Source organism: Macaca fascicularis, chromosome 9 (genome assembly GCF_037993035.2).
Source record: "Macaca fascicularis isolate 582-1 chromosome 9, T2T-MFA8v1.1".
NCBI lineage: Eukaryota > Metazoa > Chordata > Mammalia > Primates > Cercopithecidae > Macaca > Macaca fascicularis.
The window spans coordinates 63,965,110-63,990,993 of record NC_088383.1 but is presented as its reverse complement, the minus strand read 5'-3'; the positions used below and the strand labels follow the sequence as shown (position 1 = coordinate 63,990,993).

The 25,884-nt window shown below is 38.5% G+C and overlaps 1 protein-coding gene across 18 annotated transcripts in view; it reads left to right on the top strand.

Moving 5' to 3' along the window:
* Window positions 1-25,884, top strand: part of NRG3 (neuregulin 3) — a 1,122,850-nt gene that overhangs the window by 855,247 nt on the left and 241,719 nt on the right. For all 18 annotated transcript variants that reach the window (XM_045361990.3, XM_045361994.3, XM_074001660.1 and 15 more), the window contains one exon: window positions 12,010-12,083. In XM_045361990.3, coding sequence (XP_045217925.2) covers window positions 12,010-12,083 — 74 coding nt within the window. The remainder of the gene's footprint in view (window positions 1-12,009; window positions 12,084-25,884) is intronic.

Below are 25,884 nucleotides of genomic sequence, written 5' to 3'. Positions count from 1 at the left end.
AATGGGAGCTGTCTGGCCCTGCACAAGCTCTCTTTCTGCCTGCTGCCATTCATGTAAGATGTAACTTGCTCCTCCTTGCCTTCTGCCCTGATTGTGAGCCTCCCTAGCCATGTGGAACTGTAAGTCCATTAAACCTCTTTTGTAAGTTGCCCAGTCTTGGGTATGTCTTTATCAGCAGAGTGAAAATGGACTAATACATAAAATTGTTACCAGTAGAGTGGGACGCTGCTGAAAAGATACCTGAAAATGTGGAAATAACTTTGGAACTGGGTAACAGGCAGAGGTTGGAACAGTTTGGAGGGCTCAGAACTAGACAGGAAAATATGGAAAAGTTTGGATCTTCCTAGAGACTTGTTGAATGGCTTTGACAAAAATACTGATAGTGATATGAACAATAAGGTCCAGGCTGAGGTGCTCTCAGATAGAGATGAGAAACTTGTTGGGAGCTAGAGCAAAGCTGACTCTTGTTACATTTTAGCAAAAAGACTAGTGGCATTTTGCCCCTTCCCTAGAGATTTGTGCGACTTTGAACTTGAGAGAGATGATGTAGGGTATCTGGTGGAAGAAATTTCCAAGAAGCAACGCATTCAAGAGGTGACTTGGGTGCTGTTAAAGGCATTCAGTTTTATAAGGGAAGCAGAGCGTGAAAGTTTAGAAAATTCGCAGCCTGACAATGTGAGAGAAAAGAAAATTCCATTTTCTGAGGAAAAATTCAAGCTGGCTGCAGAAATTTGCATAAGTAACAAGGAACTGAATGTTAATCCCCAAGACAAAAGGGGAAATGTTTCCAAGGTATGTTGGAGGTCTTCATGGCAGCCCCTTCCATCACAGGCCTAGAGGCCTAGGAGGAAAAAAATGGTTTTGTGGGCCAGGCCTAGGGCCCATCTGTGTGCTGTCTAGGGACTTGGTGCCCTGCTGCTCCAGCCATGACTAAAAGGGACCAAGGTACAGCTCAGGCCATGGCTTCAGAAGGTGCAAGCCCCAAGCCTTGGCAACTTCCATGTGGTGTTGAGCCTGCAGGTGCACAAAAGTCAAGAATTGAGGTTTGGAAACCTCCACCTAGATTTCAGAGAATGTATGGATATCCAGGCAGAAGTTTGCTGCAGGGGCAGAATGCTCATGGAGAACCTCTGCTAGGGCAGTGCAGAAGGGAAATGTGGGGTTGAGGCCCTCACACAAAGTCCCTATTGGGGCACTGCCTAGTGGAACTGTGAGAAGAGGGCCACCATCCTCCAGACCCCAGAATGGTAGATCCACCAACAGCTTGTACCATGTACCTGAAAAAGCTGCAGACACTCAATGCCAGCCCAAGAAAGCAGCTGGAAGGGATGCTGTACCCTGCAAAACCACAGAGATGGAGCTGCCCAAGACCATAGGAACCCACCGCTTACATCAGTATGACCTAGATGAGAGACATGGAGTCAAAGGAGATCATTTTAGAGCTTTAAGATTTGACTGTCCTGCTGGATTTTGGACTTGCATGGGACCTGTAGTCCCTTCATTTTGGCCAGTTTCTCCCATTTGGAACAGCTGTATTTACCCAATGCATGTACCACCGTTGTATCTAAGAAGTAACTAATTTGGTTTTGATTTTACAGGCTCATAAGCAGAAGGTACTTGCCTTGTCTCAGATGAGATGTTGAACTGTGGACTTTTGAGTTAATGCTGAAATGAGTTAAGACTTTGGGGGACTGTAGGGAAGGCATGATTGGTTTTGGTTTTGAAATGTGAGGTCATGAGACTTCAGAGGAGCCAGGGGTGGAATTATATGGTTTGGCTGTGTCCCCATCCAAATTCCATATTGAATTGTAACTCGTACAATTCCCACATGTCATGGGAGGGAGCCAGTGGGAGGTAATTGAATCATGGGAGCTGGTCTTTCCCTTGCTACTCTCGTGATAGTGAATGGGTCTCACAAGATTTCATGGTTTAAAAATGGGAGTTGCCCTGCACAAGCTCTTTTTTTCCCTGCTACCATCCATGTAAGATGTGACTTGCTCCTCCTTGCTTTCTGTCATGATTGTGAGACCTCCCCAGCTATGTGGAACTGTAAGTCCATTAAACCTCTTTCTTTTTTAAATTTCCCAGTCTTGGGTATGTCTTTATCAGCAGGGTGAAAACAGACTAATACAACCTTTCTAGTCTGGACATGTCAGTCAATTACTCTTCTAATTCTAAGCAAGTAGAAACAAGTGAAGGAATCTCCCAATGATTGTCCCTTAAACATCAAATTCCATGATTGGCTAATTTCTCAATTTTAATCATATCATAAATCAGAACAATAAAGAGAAATCTTGGGGGTAGATGTGACAGTGAACCCAGCCTACTATTGGCTGAAAAATATTAAAGGCACTGATGGGAACATTTAATTAAGTAGAGAAATAGGGGAAGATAGCCTGACTGTTCTCTGACTTTGCTATTAGCATCTAAATTATCTACCTAAATTATTTGATTATTAGACGTATTTACAAGGAATAAGGGCAGTGTTTGTGTGTGTGTGTGTAAAGGTACACACAGCATGTACCAAATCAAGATTTAGTAACCCCATTTAGAAAGGAGCACCTGAGACTTCTGAGAGGTTAATCACAGGCCTCCATCATCCTTCTAAGTGGCAGAATTGGAGAGCATCCTGCAGCCAAAGGACATGCCTTTTTCTCCATAACTGGCTACCTACCTTGAGAACCAGAATCTCACATTTTTCACAATAGATCTTTTGTGTACTAAGAAATCAGTAACAGTGCATTTCCTCAAATTGACGTGAAGCAAAATTTCATCCATCTTCCAACAACCTGTCATTGTTACCCCCCTAAACCTTTTCTTCTTCATAAGGGCGGTTATTATTTTATTACCTCTCAATGGTATTAAAATTATGAAGGCTTTCCTCCAAGTGGCCACTTATAACTTCTTATACCAAAAATAGATTTTTTATACCAGATGTGATAAAATCAAAGCCAAGTTAGACAGAATGGGTGATTCCTCCCACATAGCTGCTCTGGAAAATATCGCTATGCACCCTGATGTGTACGGGGTGTTCATGCCCATGTTTGGTGTTTTAGTTTTGTCAATGAGGTGGTGAGGTTGAGGTGAAGCTCATGACTAAGTAGAGGCAGAAATCTCTATAAAGACCAAATGTTTATTCAGACTGATGTGAGAACTTCTCAGCCTCTGATTCTCAAAGAACAAATATGTCAGAATTAGAAGTAAAAAATTGATGTGAGTGGGTTGCTGTCTCCCGGGTACTAAAAGTGACCAATGAAGTGTATGGGTAGCTGCTGGACATAGGTCCCTGATACTCGATGCATGGTTGAGAAGACCTTGTAGTTGAGCAAATACATTTTATATTATATTTTTTAACTCATAAACTTGAACTCATTCTTTTTCTTTTCCTTCTTTATGGCTCAAATAGTGATGCATGCAGTACACCACCTGGATTTAGGCAAATGATTTTAAATTCACACTTAAAAACCATAGCAATTTTATGATGAATTGGCCTCCATCAACTTCTGAATTTAAACTTTGCTAAAGGGAAAATCCCTACATTTTATTTTATTTTATTTATTTTTTTGAGATGGAGTCTCGCTCTGTTGCCCAGGCTGGAGTGCAGTGACGTGATCTCGGCTCACTGCAAGCTCTGCCTCCTGGGTTCTGGCCATTCTCTTGCTTCAGCCTCCCGAGTAGCTGGGACTACACGCGCCCACCATCATGCCTGGCTAACTTTTTGGATTTTTAGTAGAGATGGGGTTTCCCTGTGTTATCCAGGATGGTCTCGATCTCCTGACCTGATGATCTGCCCGTCTCAGCCTCCCAAAGTGCTGGGATTACAGGCGTGAGCCACCGTGCCCGGCCAATCCCTACATTTTTGTAAAATTTAAGATATAGTTCCATTAGCAAGAAACGTCAGAGTGACATTTTAAGCAACGGTTGCATCAGACAAAAAATGTACGATATATTTGAAATCTATTGACAACACATTGGAAACCCTTCAAGAGTTCTAAAGCAACTGTTATTGTGAAATTTAAAATAATCCCATTTTAGATTCTTTCAATTATAGTTAAGAGGATTTTGTAAACGCTGTACCCATAGCCAGTCTGTAGGTAATTTTAATACCTAAGTGGTTAACTTAAAGATCTTCCTGTATTAATTAGTGTTCTTTTTTAAATAAGAATTCTTAATTAAATTCTCAACTCAGCAAACCTTATTCTTTAATCAATGTCACAAAATTCTCCATAGTCAAACTTAGATCTCAGTTTCCGTAATGAGTGACTGGGGAAAGGACTGTGTTCTCCCACCATTAATACCTTTTGAGCCAATAACTCTAGGCTGTAGATCCTTAGCTAGAAAAGGTTTTGTCCACCCAGAACACACTTTGCATTCAGACCGAGGCATCGTTTGAAATTCTGGTTCCTACGTTTCCCATCTCCTTGACACTGGGCAATTCAGTTTTCCTTACTGAGAATCCATCCTCTCTTTTCTGTTTGTTCATTTTGGTTTTGGTTTTGGCTCTTAAATCAAGGGTAGTCTGCAGTCAAGAAATATCATTGGAAGCTAGGTGCAGTGGCTCACGCCTGTAATCCCAGCACTTTCGGAGGCCAAGGTGGGTGGATCACTTGAAGTCAGGAGTTCGAGACTAGCCTGGCCAACATGGTTAAACCCCATCTCTACTAAAAATACAAAACTTAGCCATGCATGTAGTCCCAGCTACTGGGGAGGCTGAAGCAGGAGAATCGCTGGAGCCCAGGAGGCGGAGATTGCAGTGAGCTGGGATCGTGCCACTGCACTCCAACCTGGGTTACAGAAAGAGAGTCTGTCTGAAAAAAAAAAGAAAAATAAATTTCATTAGTGTTTGACTAATATTTATCCAGTCCTTATCCAGCTCCAGCCCCTAGTAATCACCATGCTACTCTCTGCTTCAGTGAGTTCAACTTTTTTAGATTCCACACGTAAGTGATAATGTGGTATTTGTCTTCCTGTGCCTGGCTTATTTCACTTAACATAATGCCTTCCAGATTCATTCATGTTGTCACAAATGACAGAATTTCCCTTTTTCTCTAAAGCTGAATAGTATTCCATTGTGTATATGTAGATACCATACTTTATTTATCTATTCATCTGTTGATTAACATTTAGGTTGATTCCATTTCTGGGCTAGTGTGAATAGTGTTGATATAAGCGTAGGAATGTAAATATCTCTTCCACATACTAATTTTATTTCCTTTGGCTATATATCCGGTAGTGGGACTGCTCAATCATATGGTAGTTCTATTTTAAATTTTCTGAAGAATATCCATTCTATGTTCCATAATGGCTTTACTAATGACATTCCCACCAGCAGTGCACAGAAGGAATAATTTCAAGAAATCTACTGCATAATATAGTTATGACTATAGTTAATAACAATGTACTATATACCCAAAAAAATTGCTAACAGTAGACTTTAAGTGTTCTCACCACAAATAAGGTAAGGTACAACATAGGTTAATAGCTTGATTTAGCCATTCTACATTGAATACATATTTCAAAACATCATGTGTTAAAACATTAAACCATCATGTTTTACATTATAAATATATATAATTTTATGTCAATAAAAAAGAAATGTCATTATCATTCTTTAGTGACAATTCACCTGAAGTCTTCTTACCCATACTTGATGAGTGTCTTTTAGATTATAAAGCTCAGGAAGTATGCCTTTAAATCACTAACCAGTATCTGTGATATGGTTTGCTTAAGAACATTTTTAGATTGGAGAATAATTTATAAATCTAGGTTTTTCATTTTTAAAATAAACCATGGTTTTAGTTCATGATATTTGGGCCACATTTTTTAATCCTAATCTTGGGAAAGTTGGGTAGGTATATCGCAATTTATGTCTCCACTGAATTTCCATACAAAATGCCAGAAGGTACCACAGATAAAGCAAGAGCTTTAAGGTCAGTCCCAGCTGAGTTTGTATGTAGTTCAAGTACTTACTGGCTGTGTGATACTTAACCTTTCTCAATCTCTGTTTCTTCAGTTGAAAAGCTGGGATGATGCTTTCAAATTCAAATAGCACTAAAAGCTAACATTTCTTGAATGCTTATCATGCACCACAGGTATTGTATCGTTTACTCCTAATAATAAATCCAGGGGGTGGCTACTGTTATCTCCATTTTACACATAGAGAAAGGAGGCACAAAAAGGCAGAGCAGCCAGCCTTCAAAACCAGGCAGAGCTCCAGATCACCTTGCCTCTCAAATGTAAACTTGAAATGCCAGGCGATCTTTCCATTTTCCCCAACCGAGGACTGACACTGAGGCTGAGGAGAATTGGCAAAAGAGAGAAAAGAATACTTGGAGGATTTGTTCCTTTTTCAAATTAGTGTTTAATAGCCCCTGTTAAATTGGCAGCTGTGTATATTACTGACCACGTCTATTTTCCTGTAATACCAAAGAGTAAAGGCCACTTTTATCTTCCTATGAATAAAAGTTGTTACTGTCAGGAAATAAACCATATAGTTTGTCCACAACCATTTTCCTTGCTAAGCTAATTGATTATGGCTAGTTAAAACTTTATATCTAAAACCAAGGTCCAAAGAAGAAAGTATGTATACCTTCTATAGCATTTATAAAGAGATCAGGCACTATGCAGGAATTGAAGCAAACATTTGAACATATTTGTATTCTTCATATATTTGTCTCTATAAATTATATAAAATCCATTTTTGTAGATACAGAGTGTAAGATCCCTAAGCATAAAAATGACTAAAATGCAATTGTATGTAATATCAGCTACCTGCGCTTGTTTTTCTCCTTCCTAATACCATCTTACGTATTTTTTTTTTGGTTGAAACTGAGAAACAAAGATATTAAATAATTTTCCTAAAATATACCCATACAACTAAATGGGTAAGCCATAATATAAACCAACCCTCTTAACCATTATGATATTAATGAGGAAGACAGGTGCTAAGCAACCATATGTTGACTGGGCTATCTATGTAGATAATCAAGTCCCTAAAAATGAAGACAGAGTAGAATTGGAGAGTGAAGCAATAATAACACCTTTCCTTAATGGGTAAATGTCCAGGAAATCTACAGATGTGGAGCCAGATAGTAGCACAGTTCCCTCAATAGAACCATGTTAGTGTTGCTTGTTTTTGTATTTGTCTTGTTTTGTTTTCCTAACAAGATGAAGAAGGAGAAATTGAAGAACGATCTGGAAAGGTAGGGAGCCTGTTGATTACAACTGGGGGTTCAATTTTCACTCATTGTCATATTATTAGCTGTAACTTAGTTGTTATTCAGGAAATAGGCTGAAAGACACTGGCAGATGAGAATTGCGCTGAAGTTAGCAGTGTGGCCAAGTGGCCAGGATAATCACTTTTAGCTGGTCAAAAGGTGATCATTTCTGTGGGAATATCAGCAAGCGAGTGACCTGACCATTTTAAGTCTCTTCCTTAGGGTCCTCCACATCCAGCCTGGGTGATATGTTGCTCAACCTTCTTTACCACACCAGGCAAAACAAGTACTGAATTTCAACCAGTGATCACAGATCTTATATTGTCTCATCCTTGCTGGTACTGTTTGCTTTTCTCCCACTCAATCATTGCCTTTTAAAACTCTTTACTTAAACCAGCCACTGGACTTTTCCTTGGGGACAATGTAGAAGAGGAAAACAATGATAGAAGGGGGTGCTTTTTATTTCAGGTACAGCTGGACAGGTGGGATGGGTGAGGGCAAAGCTCCAAGGATGTCAAGAGTAGAAATAGTGATGTCTGCCTTTGAAACTACACAACTCTCTACACAACCAAGTGATTGGAGCTTTGAAAGCAATGCGGAGTAGAAAAGTAATAGAATATCCACCTAGGTAAGGCAAGATTTGCTGTGGGGAAGGGAAGGTCCTGAACCTCTATTTGGCCCTGAGGCTCATCAACCTGATAGTTCAGTTGGGCTCAGAAGGACTCCCGCCCCTCCCCATTCCTTCCCTCCCACTGCGAGGGACCAATCTCTCTTGTTCTGTGTTTTCTTACCATCCCTTCCACCTCTTACCTGCTCTACTCTGCTTTGCACATGATCTCCTCAACTATGCCCATCCGTACGGCCTTTTAAATGTGAAAAAAAGAAAACAAAACAAATAACATGATCAAGAACTTACTGGTTTCCAGGCCAAGTGCAGTGGCTCACACCTGTAAACCCAACACTTTGGGAGACCAAATCCTCCTGTCTTGACAGGAGGATTGCTTGAGGCCAGGAATTTGAGACTAGCTTAGGCAACGGAACAAAACCCCCCTCTACAAAAAAAAATAAAAAAAAAATAGTTGAGTATGGTGGTGCACAATTGTAGTTTCAGCTACTCAGGAGGCTGAGGCTGTAGGATTCCTTGAGTCTAGGAGGTCAAGGCTGCAGCTAGCCACTGCACTCCAGCCTGGACAACAAGTAAGACTCTGCCTCAAAAAAAAAAAAAAAAATGGAAGGAAGGAAGGGAGGGAGGGAGGGAGGAAGGGAGGAAGGAAGGAAGGATTCACTGGTTTCCAATGTAACAAATCGTTTATCTCAAAGTAGATGTACACTTAGAATTGGAGACTTTTTAAAAAACAATTCCAATGTCTTAGCTCTTGTGAACTGAGTTTGCTGTGTTGTTATGTCACTGTGGATAATGATTTTCTCATTTTTTTACACGATGTTTATCAACTTTGGCTATGCTTCCTCTCCTGAGCATACTCCCTGTTTTGTAAAACAACTGGGGAACATTGAGTTTTTTCATATAATTTCTGTAATGCCAGGTTTCTAAGGGATAAAGAAATACAAAGAACAGTGACTGGACAGATTGAGTGGAGCTTTGAAAGCAATACAGAGTAGAAAGATAATAGAATATCTACTATATAGACACATGAACACTTATTTTTATTGCAACACTATTTACAATAGCAAAGACTAGGAACCAACCCAAATGCCCATCAGTGATAGACTGGATAAAGAAAATGTGGCCCATATACACCATGGAATACTATGCAGCCATAAAAAAGGATGAGTGCATGTCCTTTGCAGGGACATGGATGAAGCTAGAATCCGTCATTCTCAGTAAGCTAACACAGAAACAGAAAACCAAACACCACGTCATCACTCATAAGTGGGAGTTGAACAATGAGAACACAAGGACACAGGGAGGGGAACATCACACACCGGGGCCTGTTGGGGGGTGGGCGGCTATGGGAGGGATAGCATTAGGACAAATACCTAATGCATATGGGGTTTAAAACCTGGATGTCGGGTTGGTGGGTGCAGCAAATCACCATGGCACATGTAAACCTATGTAACAAACCTGCACATTCTGCACATGTATCCCAGAACTTAAAGTAAAATAATAAAAAAAGAAAGATAATAGAATATTAGCCTGGTTAAGGCAAGATTTGTGTTTTTTAAAACATATATTCCCCATTAAAAATTACACAGGTACTTCTTAATGTTATTAACTTGGTTATGTATTAAGATGAACAGAAAGGCATTTCTATTATATGAATTTTTTTCTTATTCTTGTGTCTTTCAAAAAGAAAAAAGAAAATAAAACAAACAAATACACACTCAACTCTCCCCCAAAAAACCAAATGAAAAACAAGCAGTGCAATAATATTTCTCAAAAGATATGCTTGACATACTATCAGAAGGTCTGCCAACTCCAATCTATGCACTAGAAGTGCATTTAGAACTTTTATTCTTTGCTTCTTGTCTTTAATATTGTTGTAAATTCAATCCACTTCACTAGCATTACCTGCTAGCAACATTCCATCTTCACATTTGGATGGGTGTGAACTTATCCAGGTGATATATGTGCGATTTTTAATGGAAATTTTACTTCATTATTCTTAAAACTGGGTGTCAATTAGCAGCGACTCGCCTTCTTAACAAAGGAACAGGGTTTGCTGCCTGCCCAGCCATACAGCCCCCCGGGGGGCTTCCTAGCCTGGGCTGGGCTGCTGCAACATCATCACACTGTTTTAGTTACAGCACAGAGGTATGGAGGCAGGAGGAAAGGACTCACTGTGCAATTTTCCTGATACCCCATGAGGCCTGAGCACCTCAGGGTGGGTTAGCACTCATGGAAAATCAGTTTAAGATGGGAAATTTTCAAACATCTTTCCTTATTTTCTTTCCCACACACAAACAGAATAATGCATTTTAAGTAACAAAGAACACTTAAAAAGCAAAACAAAAACAAAAAGACATTTCTCCTTAAAAGCCACTATCTCCTTAAGATATTCCTCTTATATTAAATAAAGATACAAAGAGTAAAGGGTACTTAAAATCTCTCACAAAGATTGGAAATAAATTCTTCAAAAAGTGAATGCATACTATAGCACATACCCAGGATGTAACTCGTTATTATTGGGAAAAGAAAATGAGAGCACCATGGTACGATAATTCTGAATAAGAACAAGCTAATTGCATTAGGGCAGCTTTCAGAAAACAAGAATTTATTTTTTGTATGACAAATGTGCCTCAGTACAAAGTACACAAAGTATTTTCTGACTCTTACTGTGATATGCCTACTTTATTTCAAGTGAAATAAATGAATTTTTTAAAGGTTATGGAAATATGTGTATGCTTTAAAAAATTATTCCAGTAACATGTTGGATATCTGGAATATCCATATATTGGAGGTCTTTGTTCTCAGTCTACAAGGAAAATTGCCAAATCCACTTCAGAGTGCCAAGTTTAAAAAGGTGTTGAAGAGAGCCTGCCCGATTACCTGAATTCCAATTTGGCTCATGATGAAAGGAAGAAAAATTACCTCGATGCATTTCAATGTTGCTTCTCCCCTTGCAATAGACCTTATTTAATATCTTATTACACTCAGAAAACAAAGCATATTCTCAGGAAGGAACTCACGACTCATGGCTCCCGTCTCTTGACAGAACGGCCTCTTTCAATTCTTTTATCGATTTCATAGATTTCTAACAAGCAGAGAATTGTTTTTTAAATCTGATTTTTTTTATGCCAGCAGCACTATTTCCTCCTCTGTAAGTAGGACAGATTCATCCTATAAGCAACAATGGATGCTTCCCTGCTGAACTCGAGCATGACAGATTAAGCTTCGAGCAGACCAGTAGATGCCACCTCCCCACTTAACAAGGCTGTTCAGAGCCAGGCGTTTGGGGCCTCGCTGTATTTGTTCCTGGAACTGCTGGCTGATGAGCCACTGCTGTCCGAGGCGGCCAAGCAGCCCTGACTGAGCGAGCTGTGTGAAGACCCAACAGAGGCCTGGCAGGGCTGAGGGGGCATGCCTCATTGCCAGTGCTTCCAGGCAAATTCCTTGCCTTCAAATTGTGCCCGCCTCAGGACAGTTGGCTTGTACAATGCCTGGCAGAAAGTAGACACTTTGCACATGTTGACTGAATATAAAAGAGAAAAATAGGGAGAGAAAAAAATCTGAGTTTAGAGATACCTTTCAGACCTTGCCGGATAAAATGCTGTTATTTCTGGAAAAGTGGTTAGATGACACTGACTTGGAAGAACAACTAAGAGGTTTAAAAAAAAAAAACAAGTAGGACTAACAGTGAACAAGCTAATAAAACACATGGAAACAAAATTAATAGTGCTAGCCAAAATCTCTAATTGATCAATTATATTTCAAAATATCTTTTATTAGAAAAATGGCACTTGCAATATGTTTCTAAATGCCTTTTTAGAGCCAGTGTGTTGCATAAAGAAAAATACACCTGCATCCAGAATTATAATTTTAAGAACCATTATTTAGATTGCTGTGAGGTATCTTAAAATGCGATTCAATTTGCTCCTTAGATATTGCATATCAAACTATAAAAGCAAACTACATTGTTGGCTTTCTCCTTTTTTGGCACAGAAGTAGAATTGAGAATCTGCCTGTTGAAGTCAGAAACAGACTGAATCGAAAAATACAAAAGCATGAATGCACTGTTCTCACATTTATGTAATTGATGGCTATTTTACTTGTTGAAATCTTAAATCTTTCACAACCACATGCGTATGTTTGTCATTTATCCCCTTTTCTCAGGTGCAAAGAAGGCTACCAAGGAGTCCGTTGTGATCAATTTCTGCCGAAAACTGATTCCATCTTATCGGATCCAAGTAGGTCAAGCATTTTTCTTCTCTCTAATAGACAGCTCTTATTCTGAGCAATGGTTGTTAACTCAGCTGAAAGCTGTATTTCAGTCCTGTGTCTCTGAAATCTGCCAAGGACAGAAGCTGATGGCAGATGTTGATGTTCAAAGCATCCTCAGAGCTGGCTCTAGAGTCTAGGTCTTCTCCGATGATGAGGTCTGGCTTCCGGATTCCACCTTGAATCCCTCCTGGGAACCCCCAACAACCCGGGACTCCTTAGCTCTCCCTCTGCCCACCTCGTTTCAAAAGCGGGGATCTAGAAAAATAAAAGAACTTATTATTTACTTGAAATAATGTTGTGGAAACTACAGTATTATACTGCTTCTTACGCTTTGGTTGTTAATTTAAGATAGTGTTAAACCATACCTTACTAAAGTAAGAAAACGTGTACAAAATCATGTAAGAAGTTTTCAAGCAGACTTTGAAAACTCTCTTTTTGGCAACACTATTTGCATATTGCTGATTACTGTCCTAAGGACAAGTTGTTTTTTCTCCATTCATGGAAAAAGACAATTTGCAGATTAAAAAATATAGCTAGTCATTAGTTTCTGTTTGTATATGAATAAAAGTAACCTTTTATGCCTAAACGCCCATTCTAGTCAAATGTGAAATGTTTATCTTTAAAGAATTCTCTGCTCTTTCAATAGCTGCTAGAATTGAATCATTACTAAGAAAAGAGGATTTTTACTGAATCACCTGTTTAGTTTAGTGAGGATAATGATAGGCATTTTGCAATTGTAAAGGCCAGGTTATGGTTTTCTGAATATCATACATACGTAACACAGACTTCAGCAAAATATTTTGTACTGATTACAGACAGAGGTCGCCCTGCCTGTGTCTGTGCATTCTGCTGCATAATGAACGTGTCTAGCCATCTTCCAACATCCTTTCAAAATGCATATTTTCATTTTCCCCTGAATTTCTAGCTACATTTACTCAAGTAAATGCACAGTTATTTGAAAGAAAAAGGTTTTGTTTAATTTAATTCTATTTTATCTTGACAAAGCAATTCACCATACAGTAATTACTCTTTCTTTGCAAATTTAGCTTTCCTTGAGAAAAGTGAAGGTCGCCACAGGGATCTCTCTATTTCCTGAAATGTGAGGCACAGTTCTCTAGGAATTACCCAGAGAGGATGGTATTACTGGAGTTTTTTGTATCTTATTTATCAAGTGACTTGGACCACTTCCTTCCTTCCTCCCTCCCTCCCTTCCTTCCTTTTTTGCTTTCTTTTCACATATGGATGTGGAATAGCTATTGAGTACAGGTTACAAAGGGCAAGGCCTTGTGCATGGTACAAAGTGGGTAAAAAAATCTCTTTAAACAATCTAATCAAATTTTACCATCCATTTAGATATCATAGTTCATCACTGCAAGAGTGGAGGATGTGTCCACCATAATGACTGTTCTCTCCTCATAGAACAAAATGGTCCCATGGTTACAGTCACTATCCCTGAAAAACTATTTCTATTAAAATTATAGCTATGTGAGCCAGGCACGGTGGTTCAGGCCTATAAACCCAGCACTTTGGGAGGCAGAGATGCTTGAGGTCAAGAGTTTGAGACCAGCCTGGCCAAAATGGTGAAACCCTGTCTCTACTAAAAATACAAAAATTAGCCTGATGTGATGACAGGCGCCTGTAGTCTCAGCTACCTCAGGAGGCTGAGGCAGGAGAATCGCTTGAATCCAGGAGGCAAGGTTACAGTGAGCCGAGATCATGCCACTATACTCCAGCCTGGGTGACAGAGCAAGACTCTGTCTAAAATAAAATAAAATAAAATAAAATAAAAAATAAAAAGTATAGCTCTCTGAAATGTTTCTATTAAGTGAAATTGCAAGATAGAAAATTATTTCTATATAAAATTGCAAAAGGAACATACTTTGGCCCAAATGTAGAAAAGAAATACACTAAAATGTTGAAAGGGTGTGGAATTTTATGAAATTGTTTTTCTATTTCTCCAGTTTTCTGTAAAGTGGTATATCACCATTATGAGTCAAAATGCCAGAATTCCTTGAAATTTAAAAAGAAGGAATAAGCACAGAGAACCCATGGATGAGTGCTTGAGACACAGCTTAAATGGAAAAGCATTATATCTTCCATTCATCCATGCACACATGCATTTCTTTAGGTAATCATTAATTCATTTCATCAGTGTTTTCTGAGCATCCATCAAGATCCACCTAATCGGTCAGGCTCTGTTAATACAAAGGTGTGCAAACAGGATTTAGGCTCTGAGGACCCTGCATATTGGTGAGGGGAAAACATGTGGCTATATAAACATGGGGATGAATTTGGTGTAACATTTACCCCTTTCTGACGTTAGCAGATTTGATTTGGCTCCCAGGCCTCAGGCTTTCACCTGAGCAGTGGTAACAATAATAACTTATAAGCATTATTGTTATCATATAGAAGAACAGAGTCAATGCCAGATAATGTCAGCCCACTTCCATTATTCATCACTATAATCATTACTAATATGTGTTTAAATGATACATGTGCCAGGCACTGTGCCAAAGGCTTTACATGAATTATTTTATTAAACCCTCACCATCATAGTTTGGTAAGGAGAGTGCTGACAATTGCCCACACTTTATAGTTGAGGAAATTAGACCTCAGGGATGCTAAGTAAACTTGCTCAAGGTCATACAGCTAGTTAATGCTAGAGTTTAACTTCCATTTCAAATGACTCCAGGACCTGAGCTCCCAACTGCAGGGCACTTTCCTCCCTCCCCTAGAACCCTCCCTTCTCCAGTTATTTTCAACAGGACATTTATCACTCTAAATTCCATTGACTGAAACTCAATGACCTGCGGCAAACATTATTCTAAGGAGCAATATTTGCACAATTTTCATATCTTAATGCAGCAACTTGAGCTTCCATAGAGATTTAAATCCCTAATGAAATTTCCTTGTCAAAATTCTTGCTGAAGGATTGTTTAATTTGCTGCTCATGATATCTTCGGAATGACTGTATGCTCAGGAAATAAGCTTCCACTCAACACCCTCCCTCAATTTTTTCTCTTCTGTCTCCTCTCTTCTCTGCATTCTGTCTTCCTTCCTTCCTCCCTCTCTCCCCGTCTATCCAATGCATACTTTTCCTGAGTGAAATCCCTGTTATCAGCGGATGAGAAACCCCTGCTCTTTTATTCTCTTCCAGGTGATGCAAAGTTGGCCAGTGTATCTTTTACATTAAATTTTAAAAACAAAATAAAATCTTAAATGACCTATATTGAGGAAAATGGTGCAAGGATGTCACTGTGACAGCCTTAATGGCTTAAGTGTCTTAGACGTGGTTCAGAGCTGGGTCCTCAGACTATTTCAAAAACTCATCCCCTCTGTTCTCTTTTCAGTCCCAAGAACCTATAGCTAACTCCATTCAGGAACACATTTACCTATGAATATCAACCTTATAAAGTGCTTCAATGACAGTTTTTGTAAAAATATCTAATGCATCAATCTGTCAGATTAATCAAACCCTTCTATAGATTCAATGTACCACAAGTCGCCTTCAGATCATGAGGCTGAATAGCAAGCAGGGATTCAGAAGGAACGTAGTGAGTGACTCAGATTTTGGTCAGAGTCAAGAGGAAGGGACCTTCTGTGGAGGAGCCAGCATCAGCTGATGTGGCATTCTTGAAAGGCATGTTTCTGGCCCCTGCCTCCTATGCTGCCAGCGCACTGAGGGATGGCAGCAGTAAGCTTCCCAGAAGCTGACTTGTAGACTCCTGCCCTGGTTTTCCTTCCTTACTACCCATTCCCACCCAGGGTAGTTACCATCCTCAGCCTTGAAGCAGAGTTAGATGGAGCTGAACTATGTGTGAGTCAGAACTGTGAGCCAGCCAAGGTTTTTCTCCATCTCCCCTCTCATGAGCACATGCCAAGCTGAGTTCCCATCAAGATCCTGAAATAATCACCAGTCAATGGAAGTGTGGGGGATGCTCCAGAGAACAGACTCAGAACAGAATCAAAGAATGGGGTGGGGTAGAGAAGGTGCCCATTGGAAGCAAGGGCACGTCTCCTCACACACAGCTGGAGGCAGCTGTCTCTATACCACCCTGTGCCTTTCTCTCCCTGTCAGAATCCAGTACATGGCTTCTTCCTGGCTGTGACGGCAGGCTCGAGTCTGCAGGCTCAAGCTCTGGCATGCAGTGTATACAGCTTAAACACCTGGAGTCATCTAGCCCCTCCGTGGAAGGAAGGAGCATCACTTCCATCACGCGTTCATATGTGCTGACTTAGATTCACACTTTGCTTCTTTGCTTCTTAGAACCAGGCTCTGTTCTCACAGCATCTGGAAAGATGCTAGGATCCTGGTCTGGATGTGATTCAGAGGAAGACTAGTGAAAAAAGATACAGATACAGGTTTAGACTTCTCATCAGCCCAAACTGGGTTTGTGTGCCTCAGCTTTCCAGGAAGAACCACTTCACAAGTCCATAAAGAAAAGAAAAAAACAATCTTCTATAGAATGTGGTTCTAGCCCCAGAGAGGGCGTCAGGTAAGAAAATAAATTTATAAACACAGCCGTGCTTCCAAATGGCCTGCAGAGACAACCAAATCATGCCCAAGCTTGGTCTCCTTCCTCATGTTCCCAGGGATTGTCACTCCCAGTGCCTAGACCATCAGGCTCAGAGCAAAGTGGTACTCCTTTGCCATATGCGTCACAGTGAAGGAAAAAATAATTGAGAACAGCCTGGAAACGCCAATGTAGGGCCAGGAGCCTGGGCAGCCATTTGCTAAGCAGATATAAGGAGATTTTCCTGAAGGTTATTAACAGGAAGTTTTCCCCCAAAAGACCCATGTTCTGCACTCTTGCCTTTCTCAATCGTATTTAATATATAGGAACATGTGTTCTGTGTATCAACAGTTAGGTGAAAGGGTGAAACAAAAGGTGCTCTGAATTGGAAGTCAAAGGGTTTTGCTGCTAATTCTGTGACCACCTGATCTTTGTGGTGTGGTCTTTGGAAAATCACAGTTGATTTGGACCTTGGTTTCTTTATCTGTAGAACAATTCCATGGGCATCCAGCTTAAAGAAAGTGAGGGCCCAAGTAGAGCAGGCTGTCCTGGCAAGCCATTCAGAAGGGGAGTTCAGTGAACCACCACAAGAGTGGATTTCTTCACTCACTCACTCATTCATTTCCCTAGATAATTAAGCACATGTAACGTATACCATGCTTTGGATCCAAACAATAATAACCACAGATCCTATTGTCTTAATCCATGGGATGCCATGAAAAAATACCATTAACTGGATGGCTTATAAACAACAGAAACTTATTTCTCACTGTTGTGCATGCTAGGAAGTCAAGATCAAGGCGCTGGCAGATTCAATGTCTGCTGTGGGCAATTTTCTGATAGAGAGTGCATTCTCTATGTCCTTATATTGTGGAAGGCATGACACGACTCTCTGCGCCACTTTTGGAAAGGCTTGAATCCTATTCATGAGGATTTCTTCTTTCTGATGTATCACCTCCCAAAGGCACTGCCTCTTACCAGCACCCTATTAAGGATTAGATTTCCACGTAAGAATTTTCGTGGGACACAAATTTTCAGACCATAGCATCTACCATCAGTAAACTCATAGTGTAGTTAGCTGTGCTTATTGACATTGAATTACAGACTAGAAAGGATGTAATGTCTGCAAGGTATTGAAATGTTTTCTTCCTTCACTCATTCAAAATCTTATTAATAATTTGACATTGGACAAGTTGCATAACATTAATAAACCCTGGCTTTCTTCTTTATAAATTAAGATATTCTAATCTGTAACATATATAGCTGTTGCTAGGATGAAATAAAATACTCCATTCAGAGCATGTTGTGCTTGGCACATTGTGAGAGCTCAATAAATATTATCTATTATCATCATTATTATTTTTGTTGTTTCAACTGTCACCTTGATTACTACACAGTGTACAAGGCACTGAGACAGGTGCTACCAGGAATTAAAAAGCATGCAGCCTATTACCTGGCCTCGAATATCTCCAGTTGTACTGAGGAAATAAAAATGCACAAAGAAGCACAAATAAGGACACACACAAAAGACCTGACTGCTAAGGAAATCTAAAAATGGAGGGGCAATGAAAGTTCACATAAAGTGGAGGGAGAGATCTGGGTTACTCAGGAAAGGATTTCTCTAGGAGAGAAGATTATAGTGAGCTATTCACACAGGATGTGTATCTGTGAACTGTTGTACAACCTGCACACTGCCCAACTTCACTGCACATTGCCCAACTTCACTGGTATCATTTATGCTAGAGTGTAAAGAACCTTCTGTAGAGGGGTGCAACTTGATCCTGGGAAGGACATTTCCATGAATAAATTTGATAGATAAAAAACAGATTCTTGAGGACACAAAGCAGAAACTAATTATCACTTTCCCCCGGTCTATTAATCCATACAGATGAAAGGGTATAACTTTCAGACTGGGGTCTGCTGGGAATACTTAAGTCTGCTAAGCTACTCTGCCTTCCAGGAGCCATAAAAACATTGTTAGCAGAATGGATTTATATGTAAAATCTGTTACTCTTATTACCGTTTTTCTGGCTTGGCGTGAGAAGGAGAAACAGAGAATTATCTGATTTTGACCATGTCACCTTGAATCTCACAAAACCCATTAATTCTGTCAGGTTGTGGCATTTTTATATATTTGATTGCTAAATCTTCAAGTCTTCCCTTTTAAATTATATGAACACCAATCTTTTACCAATCATGTATGCAAACACATGATTTCTAGATACTAGGAAAATAATTGTATTTACAAGAAAGGAAAAATTTCCTATGGGTACACGATTCAGAGATAACCACTGATAATCAGTTCGTGCATACTACTCCAAATATTTTCTGCTTTTTCTGTGGCATACATATGTATTCATTTTTATTTGTTTGTTTGGTTTTTAGAGGCAGGGTCTTGCTCTGTCACCAGGCTGGAGTGCAATGGCATGATCTTGGTTCACTGTAGCCTCAACTTTCTGGGCTCAAGTGATCCTCTTGACTCAGCCTCCCAAGTAGCTGGGACTACAATTGCCTGCCACCACACTCAGCTACTTAAAAAAAAAAAAAAAATTATAAAGATGGGATCTTGCTATGTTGCCCAGGCTGGTCTTGAACTACTGGCCTCAGGAGAGCCTCCCATCTCAGTCTCCCAAAGTGCTAGGATTGCAGGCTTGAGCCACTGCGCCAGACTTGTATTTGGTTTTAACCATTACGTCGAAAGCAGGCCTCATAGGGCCAGAGGGAAGCACACCTGCCCTTGCCTCTCTCAGCTCTAGTGTTTGAGTCTGTCTGCTCAGCTTGCTAACAGCAGCTTCCCTGTTGGCCCTGGCTCACTGGGGGTCCACTCTACCCACTCTACCCGGGAAGATGGATTGTTCTGCCCTCCCAGGGAGCCTGTTGCGCAGGTCTGAAGGCAGCTCTCAACTGGTTCTTGGTTCTCCTGTGTGGTCCACAGCTAGTCCACAGGACGTGCTCACTCTGTTGTCTCATCGTGCCCTGGGAGAGCTGGTCATTCAGGAGCCTGTGTCACCAGACCGTCAGGATCAAAGATGACAGTTCCTCTGTCTCATCTCTCCTCTGTCCTTTCTATAGTTTCAAAGTCAGAGAGGGAGATCAAGTGTTACGGAATGGTTCTAGATTATCTAATTATTTCTTTTATAAATTCCGCATGTGGTGATTTGTCTCACACTTCATTATCTATTATTCATTATATTGACACCTTAATCAAATCTGAGGTACCAGAAATTAAATATTCATATCTTATTACACAATATACTCATTTGCATTACAAAATTAGGATTGGCTGGGTGCTCATGCTTGTAATCTCAGCACTTTGGGAAACCATGGTATGAGTATTCCTTAAGCCCAGGAGTTGAATATCAGCCCGGGAAGCATAGGAAGACCTTGTTTCTAGAAAAAAAAAAAAAAAAAAAGAAAAAGAAAAAATAGCCAGGCATGGAGGTGTGCACCTGTAGTCCCAGTTACTTGGGAGGCTGAAACTGGAGGATCACTTGAGCTCAGGAGCTCCAGGCTGCTGTGAGCTGTGATTGTGCTACTGCACTCCAGCCTGGGTGATGTAGTGAGACTCTCTCAATTAACAAAAAAATTAAAAAGAGGAACACCACCACGTTTATATTATCTGTATTTTGTAACTTCTACTTCCCACTCAATAGATTGTGAGCTTTTTCCCACAGCATTTTCATAATTTTATATTCTTTTAAACTATTATTTTAAAGGTTATGCTATTATAAGGATTTCACATAAATTAGCTTACCAGTCATCTATGAAGGGCCGTTTAGTGGGTTTCCAATTTTGCCTGATTACAGTGATTAACAAACGTTATGCATAAGTCTCTGTACCTTGATGTCCAAATGATTTCTTGAGGATAAATTTCTAGATTTTGATATATTTTGATAACTTTTCCTCCAGAAAGATTATATCAGTTTACGTTTCCATGAGTGAACAGTAAAATTGATTTTAGTTTTTTCTTTACCAGCACTGGATAGTATTGTTTTAATTGCTACTTGTACAAGGAAAATTATATACCACTAATATTTTATATTGCACGTTGATTGCCAGCAATATTGAATCATTTTTTCACTTGTATATTGGTCAGTTTCATTTCTACCTTTATGAATTTTTAATTATTTTCCTTTGCTTACTTTGAAATACTGTAATATTTCAGTCTTATTTAAAAGAGTTTGCTATTTGAGGATGATAAACTATTCACTATCATATAATTTTTCCAGATTGTTCTTTGATTTATTATTTATGGTATTTTTTAAGGCAAACAAAAGTTTTGCCTTTTATGGAGTCAAACCTATTAGTTATTTTTTAAAAAGTAGTTCATATGAGCTAATGCTATCCTTAGCCCAAGAATGAAATGAATTAATAGTAATTAAGCTATTCAATTTTATTATATTTCTATCTGAAATTTATATTAGTGTGTAGTTTTATATTAAGAGTAATATGTTTAAAAATACATTCAGTTTTTCCAACAGAAGTTATTGAATAGTCTGACATTTCTTGATGATTTATAAAGATAAATTAATTATATAATCTATAATTGCACATATTTGGTGCTGTCTGTGGACTTTCTACTCTGCAGATAGGGGTAACACCATGAGAGAATTTAATTTTAAGAGAATTGTAGTTTACATTTGGTAATATTATTTCTTCAAGTTAAAAATATACAATTGGTTAAATATGATTCAACCATATATTGATTTGAACTTGATTACATATGCATTTTAGAATAATATGCTTTGAAAAACAACCAATACATGATATTAAATACAATATAGGATTCAAAACAATATGTGTGGTATGACTAGGGTGACCATATAACTTATCTAAACTGGGATATTTGGAGAGTGAAAAGCAGAGCTATGAATAATTACACTGGATTAAAAAATATGAGGCAGAACTATACACTCACCCAAATTTGTAACATAAGCATGTGTATACTTAACTATACAGGCTTAAAAAAAACTTGAAGGCAATGTATTGCAAAATATGGTAGGATTGCACAATTTTTTCATTATCTTTTGTGTATTCTCCCAATTTTCTGCAACACATTTGTATTGTATATAATCTATTATTATATTATTTATTTTTAATTATTATTTTAGATTTAATAAATATTAAAAGAATGACAATAACGACAAATGCTTTTTTGATGATTATTGCCAGGGACTGATCTAAGGTTTTAACAGATAATCCTCACACAGTTTTGTAAGGTAGATTAAATCAATTCCCACTTTAATGTGTGGAAACTGAGAAAAATAATGTAAATAAATAAATACATAAATAAATAAAATAATTTGCCCAAGGATACACACGTAGTCAATGGAAGCACTGAAATTTTAAACCCACTGGGTATACAGTCTAAAAAAAAGAACATGGAGAAACAGTTACAAACATTGAGAGAATTGGTTTCCCATGGAGTTATAATTATGATTCCTCACGTTGCTTCTCTTCTTTTGAGCATCATTTATTTTTGATGTGACTTTTCATACTGTTCTGCTGTATTAGGAATTGTGGTGTCTTCTAACAAATTGTATCCCATGGGTTCCTGTGTAAAACTTGCAGACTTTGAGAGAGAAGGATTTTATTTAGTTTTATCTTGACAGTCGCAACTTCAGTTGCGGTTGGAGTAAGGAAGGCTTTACTGAAAGCCACCTTGCTGAGACATGCCCTGAGGTGAAGCTCTGTATTCATCTGGTAAGCAGGAATTTGCTGTTTTTGTTCATTTGGTAAGTAGGAATTTTCTCCACTCTGCTCGCTCATACCATGACTGCCCAGAGAGAAAATCCTAGCAGTCTTTCTGGTCTCCGCTAATAGGGCACCTACAGCTGAGGTTGGTGTCAGGTGGGTGTCTCGTGGCCATGGCTACCTGCTCAAGAAGGTGTAAAGCCCAGGACAAACGCCTGAATGTCACCACTGTCCCCACCCTCTGCTACCTTTGCCCTCATCCTCTCCATTTGAGCAATCTTAATAGGGTTCTTATCGCTTCTGTAAGGTGTTTGGAGCCTGGTTCTGCTCAAGTCTCCATACAGTTTAATTTGATATACAAGTTTTTGTAGTGTATTTCTACCTTCACTGTATTTGGCCGGTCACTTACATGTGAGGATGGTGTCTCCTTCTGAGATTGATCTATTGATGTATCTCCCCCTCCACATCCCATATTCATAGTTTATTTTTTTTTCCATGGAAAGCATATACAGGGACAGTCTTTTGTGAGTATTCCAATGGCCTTTTTAACTAGAAGTTTCCAAAGGGTTCAATTCTGAGTGAGTAGAAGGAAGCATTTGAAAAACAAACAAACAAAAAGGATGGAAAATGTGGCCAAGACTACCTGAAGATTAAAAGCAAAGAACCGATAACCACAAAATCCAATTAGCCCTCGATCAAAAGGGTCCAGCACATTGGAGATTACTTTCATTCTTCCATCCATAGCTTTCTGTGCTTCTTTCTCATAGTCCACTTTGGATAAATTTCAATCACATCTAATAGCATCACATGTATCACTAGATAGACATAACCACTTTCTGCAAAATTCAGAAAAAAAAACCATAATCATTTTCAACTCTGTTAATTAGATTTTCCTAAATGAATCTATTTATTTACATTCTATGCCCAAGAGCTACATTGTGAAGATAAATAGCAGAATACCTGTTTCTTTTGATGGTGTTTTACATGACACTGATGCTAGGAGACGACCAACACAGTGCTGTACCAAGCTGCACGCCCACCATCCTGCTTTGCCTGAGAGAGCTATTTTCGTAGAATATGATAGAGCAATCTCTATCATATCATTGGTGTGCATGTCAGTCACACCAATGTGTGACTGACATGCAATGGAATGGTTTGAGCTATTATCATCTTTTTTTCTAATTTGGGACTACCAGCATTTCAGTTTTTAACATAGTTCTAAAAGGTTGGACACATGAATTATAAATAATATCTCATAATGCGGATTAAGAACGTGAGCAGAGAGAAACAGAAAAGCTGACTACATTGATGACAGTAATCAGAGACACAGGGTTTGGAATTTTCTCTTAAGAGAAACGTGTCCTTAGGTCCTCTTAGGCCCATATTTCAAGTTCCAACAGAGTTTTTCATGGAATAAGGACTTAACTATATGCCAAATTTTGTGCTAGGTCTCTGTCTACATGTCCTTATTTTTTATTCCTGAGTTATAGTAATTTTATGGTTGAGGCAACAGACATTCAGATAAATTAATTAACCTACAAAGATAATCAATTTGTAAGAATTTGAAATCAAATCTGCTGAGTCTACATTTTAGCCATCAAAGGGCTTTTTGATATGGGCCAATCAAATTTTATTGTAATAGGAAATTTTTTAATATTTATTTTACTTTATTTTTTCATGAAGGGTCAAGAACAAAACATTTTCCATCGTTTATTGAAATTAATATCTTCATTAAGTGTCATAATAAGTGGTACAATTAAAAATGTAATGAAATAGGTCAAAAGATGGATGCATAATTAGTACAGTTTGGGGTAAAATCATTGCATTTAGCAAAGCAGTTCAAGGTACATAACCTAATTCTTGTACATGATAGGCACTTGACAAAACTGTGAACAATTAAAATGAATTTTTGACAATTTATTTGATATGTGGATAAATTTTTGAGAACCAGCACTGGATCTTCTGAATTCCTGGCTCCCCCAACTATTTTTAGTGTCTCCTTATGAATACATTGTCAGTGTTCAATTATACTGGTTGGTGTCTCCACTGTCTCCATTTTCTTTGGAATCTTGAAAACGTTAATCCCTTCAGGGAAGCTTTGTTTGAGAATTAAGGTGGAATTGATCTGGCAGATAAACATTTGATTCCCACTGTGCTTTAAACCATGAGGAGGTTATCAAATTCTCAGTTTTTGCTGATTTCTTGTCTTCACAGAAAAGCTCTGTGATTATACCTGCAGGACATTTTAAAATATTGGGCATAACCCACTTTAGTTGTCCAGGAACACGTTCCAGACCCAATAGGAGTGTTTTGTGGATAATCTGTAAATGGTGTTCTTTAATTAAGAGTGAGCAATGGGGAATTTGTAAGTCAAATAAACATTCCTGTAGTGTAAGCCTATTCAGCTACAAGTAACATTTATTAACAGCCTATTCTAGTTCATGCAAGAAACCTTGCCAGGTACATGAACAAAAGTTCTGTCATTTAACTCTTACAAGATAAAGTAGCTATTACTATCCTCATTTTTGAGCTATGTCAATAAGACTAGAAAAGGAAACCCTAGATGAAGAAAATCATTAAGACTTATTGTAAGATATAAGAAGAACTAAATTGAGAGATAGAGCATGACCTACCATAGAATACTTTTGTAAAATGGAATTGTTTCTTAAATATCTATCCCTATAGTTCCAAATACAATCCTCAGACTATGTCTTAAATGTTTTTGTTAGCTTTTGTTTGTTTGCTTTTGTGTATCTAATTATGGAACTTACTCAGCAGCTTGTTGAGGACAAGGACCATGCTGGATTTGGATTTGTTTACCACTACATCTCAGGTACCTTACATGCTTCCATTACATCAGGCACTCAGGTAATTTGGATTGAATGAGTGAAAGAGAGACTTGTTCAAGGTAACATGTTTTACTAGCTCCCATTTTAAATGTGGTTTTAGTACACCTACTTTAAAATTTATTTAGTATTCACCCAATGCCTATGACTTTGCTAAGTATTATGGATAATTAATAGAGTAACAGTATATTTTATTTTATTTTAAAATCCTATTTTAATTGAATTTAATTTTTAGGATAGTAATACATTCACATGGTTCAGTATCAAACAGCATAAAAATGTTTACAATAAAAAGTCTTCTACCCTTATCCCCCATTCACCCAGTTCTTCTCAGATAGGCAATCAATGTTGTTAATTCCTCGTAAATCTTTATAAAACTACTGTATAAATGTATAAGTAAAATGAACAAAAATCCCTTATCTCTTTTTATATAAATAATAGCTCATAATACATAGTGTTCCACATCTTCCTTTTTCATCTAGCAATGATCCAGCGTTTTCATCTAAAATGATCTTCAAGATCATTTTATTTCGGCTCATATAGAACATTCTGATTCTTTTTATAATTGCATACAATTCCATTCATTGCATGTAGCATAATATGGCTGCTATGGTCTGTATGTTTGTGTTCCCACCAAAAATTCATATGTTGAAACATAATTACCAATGTGATTACTTTAAGAAGTAGATTAGATAATCAGAGTGAAGTCCTCA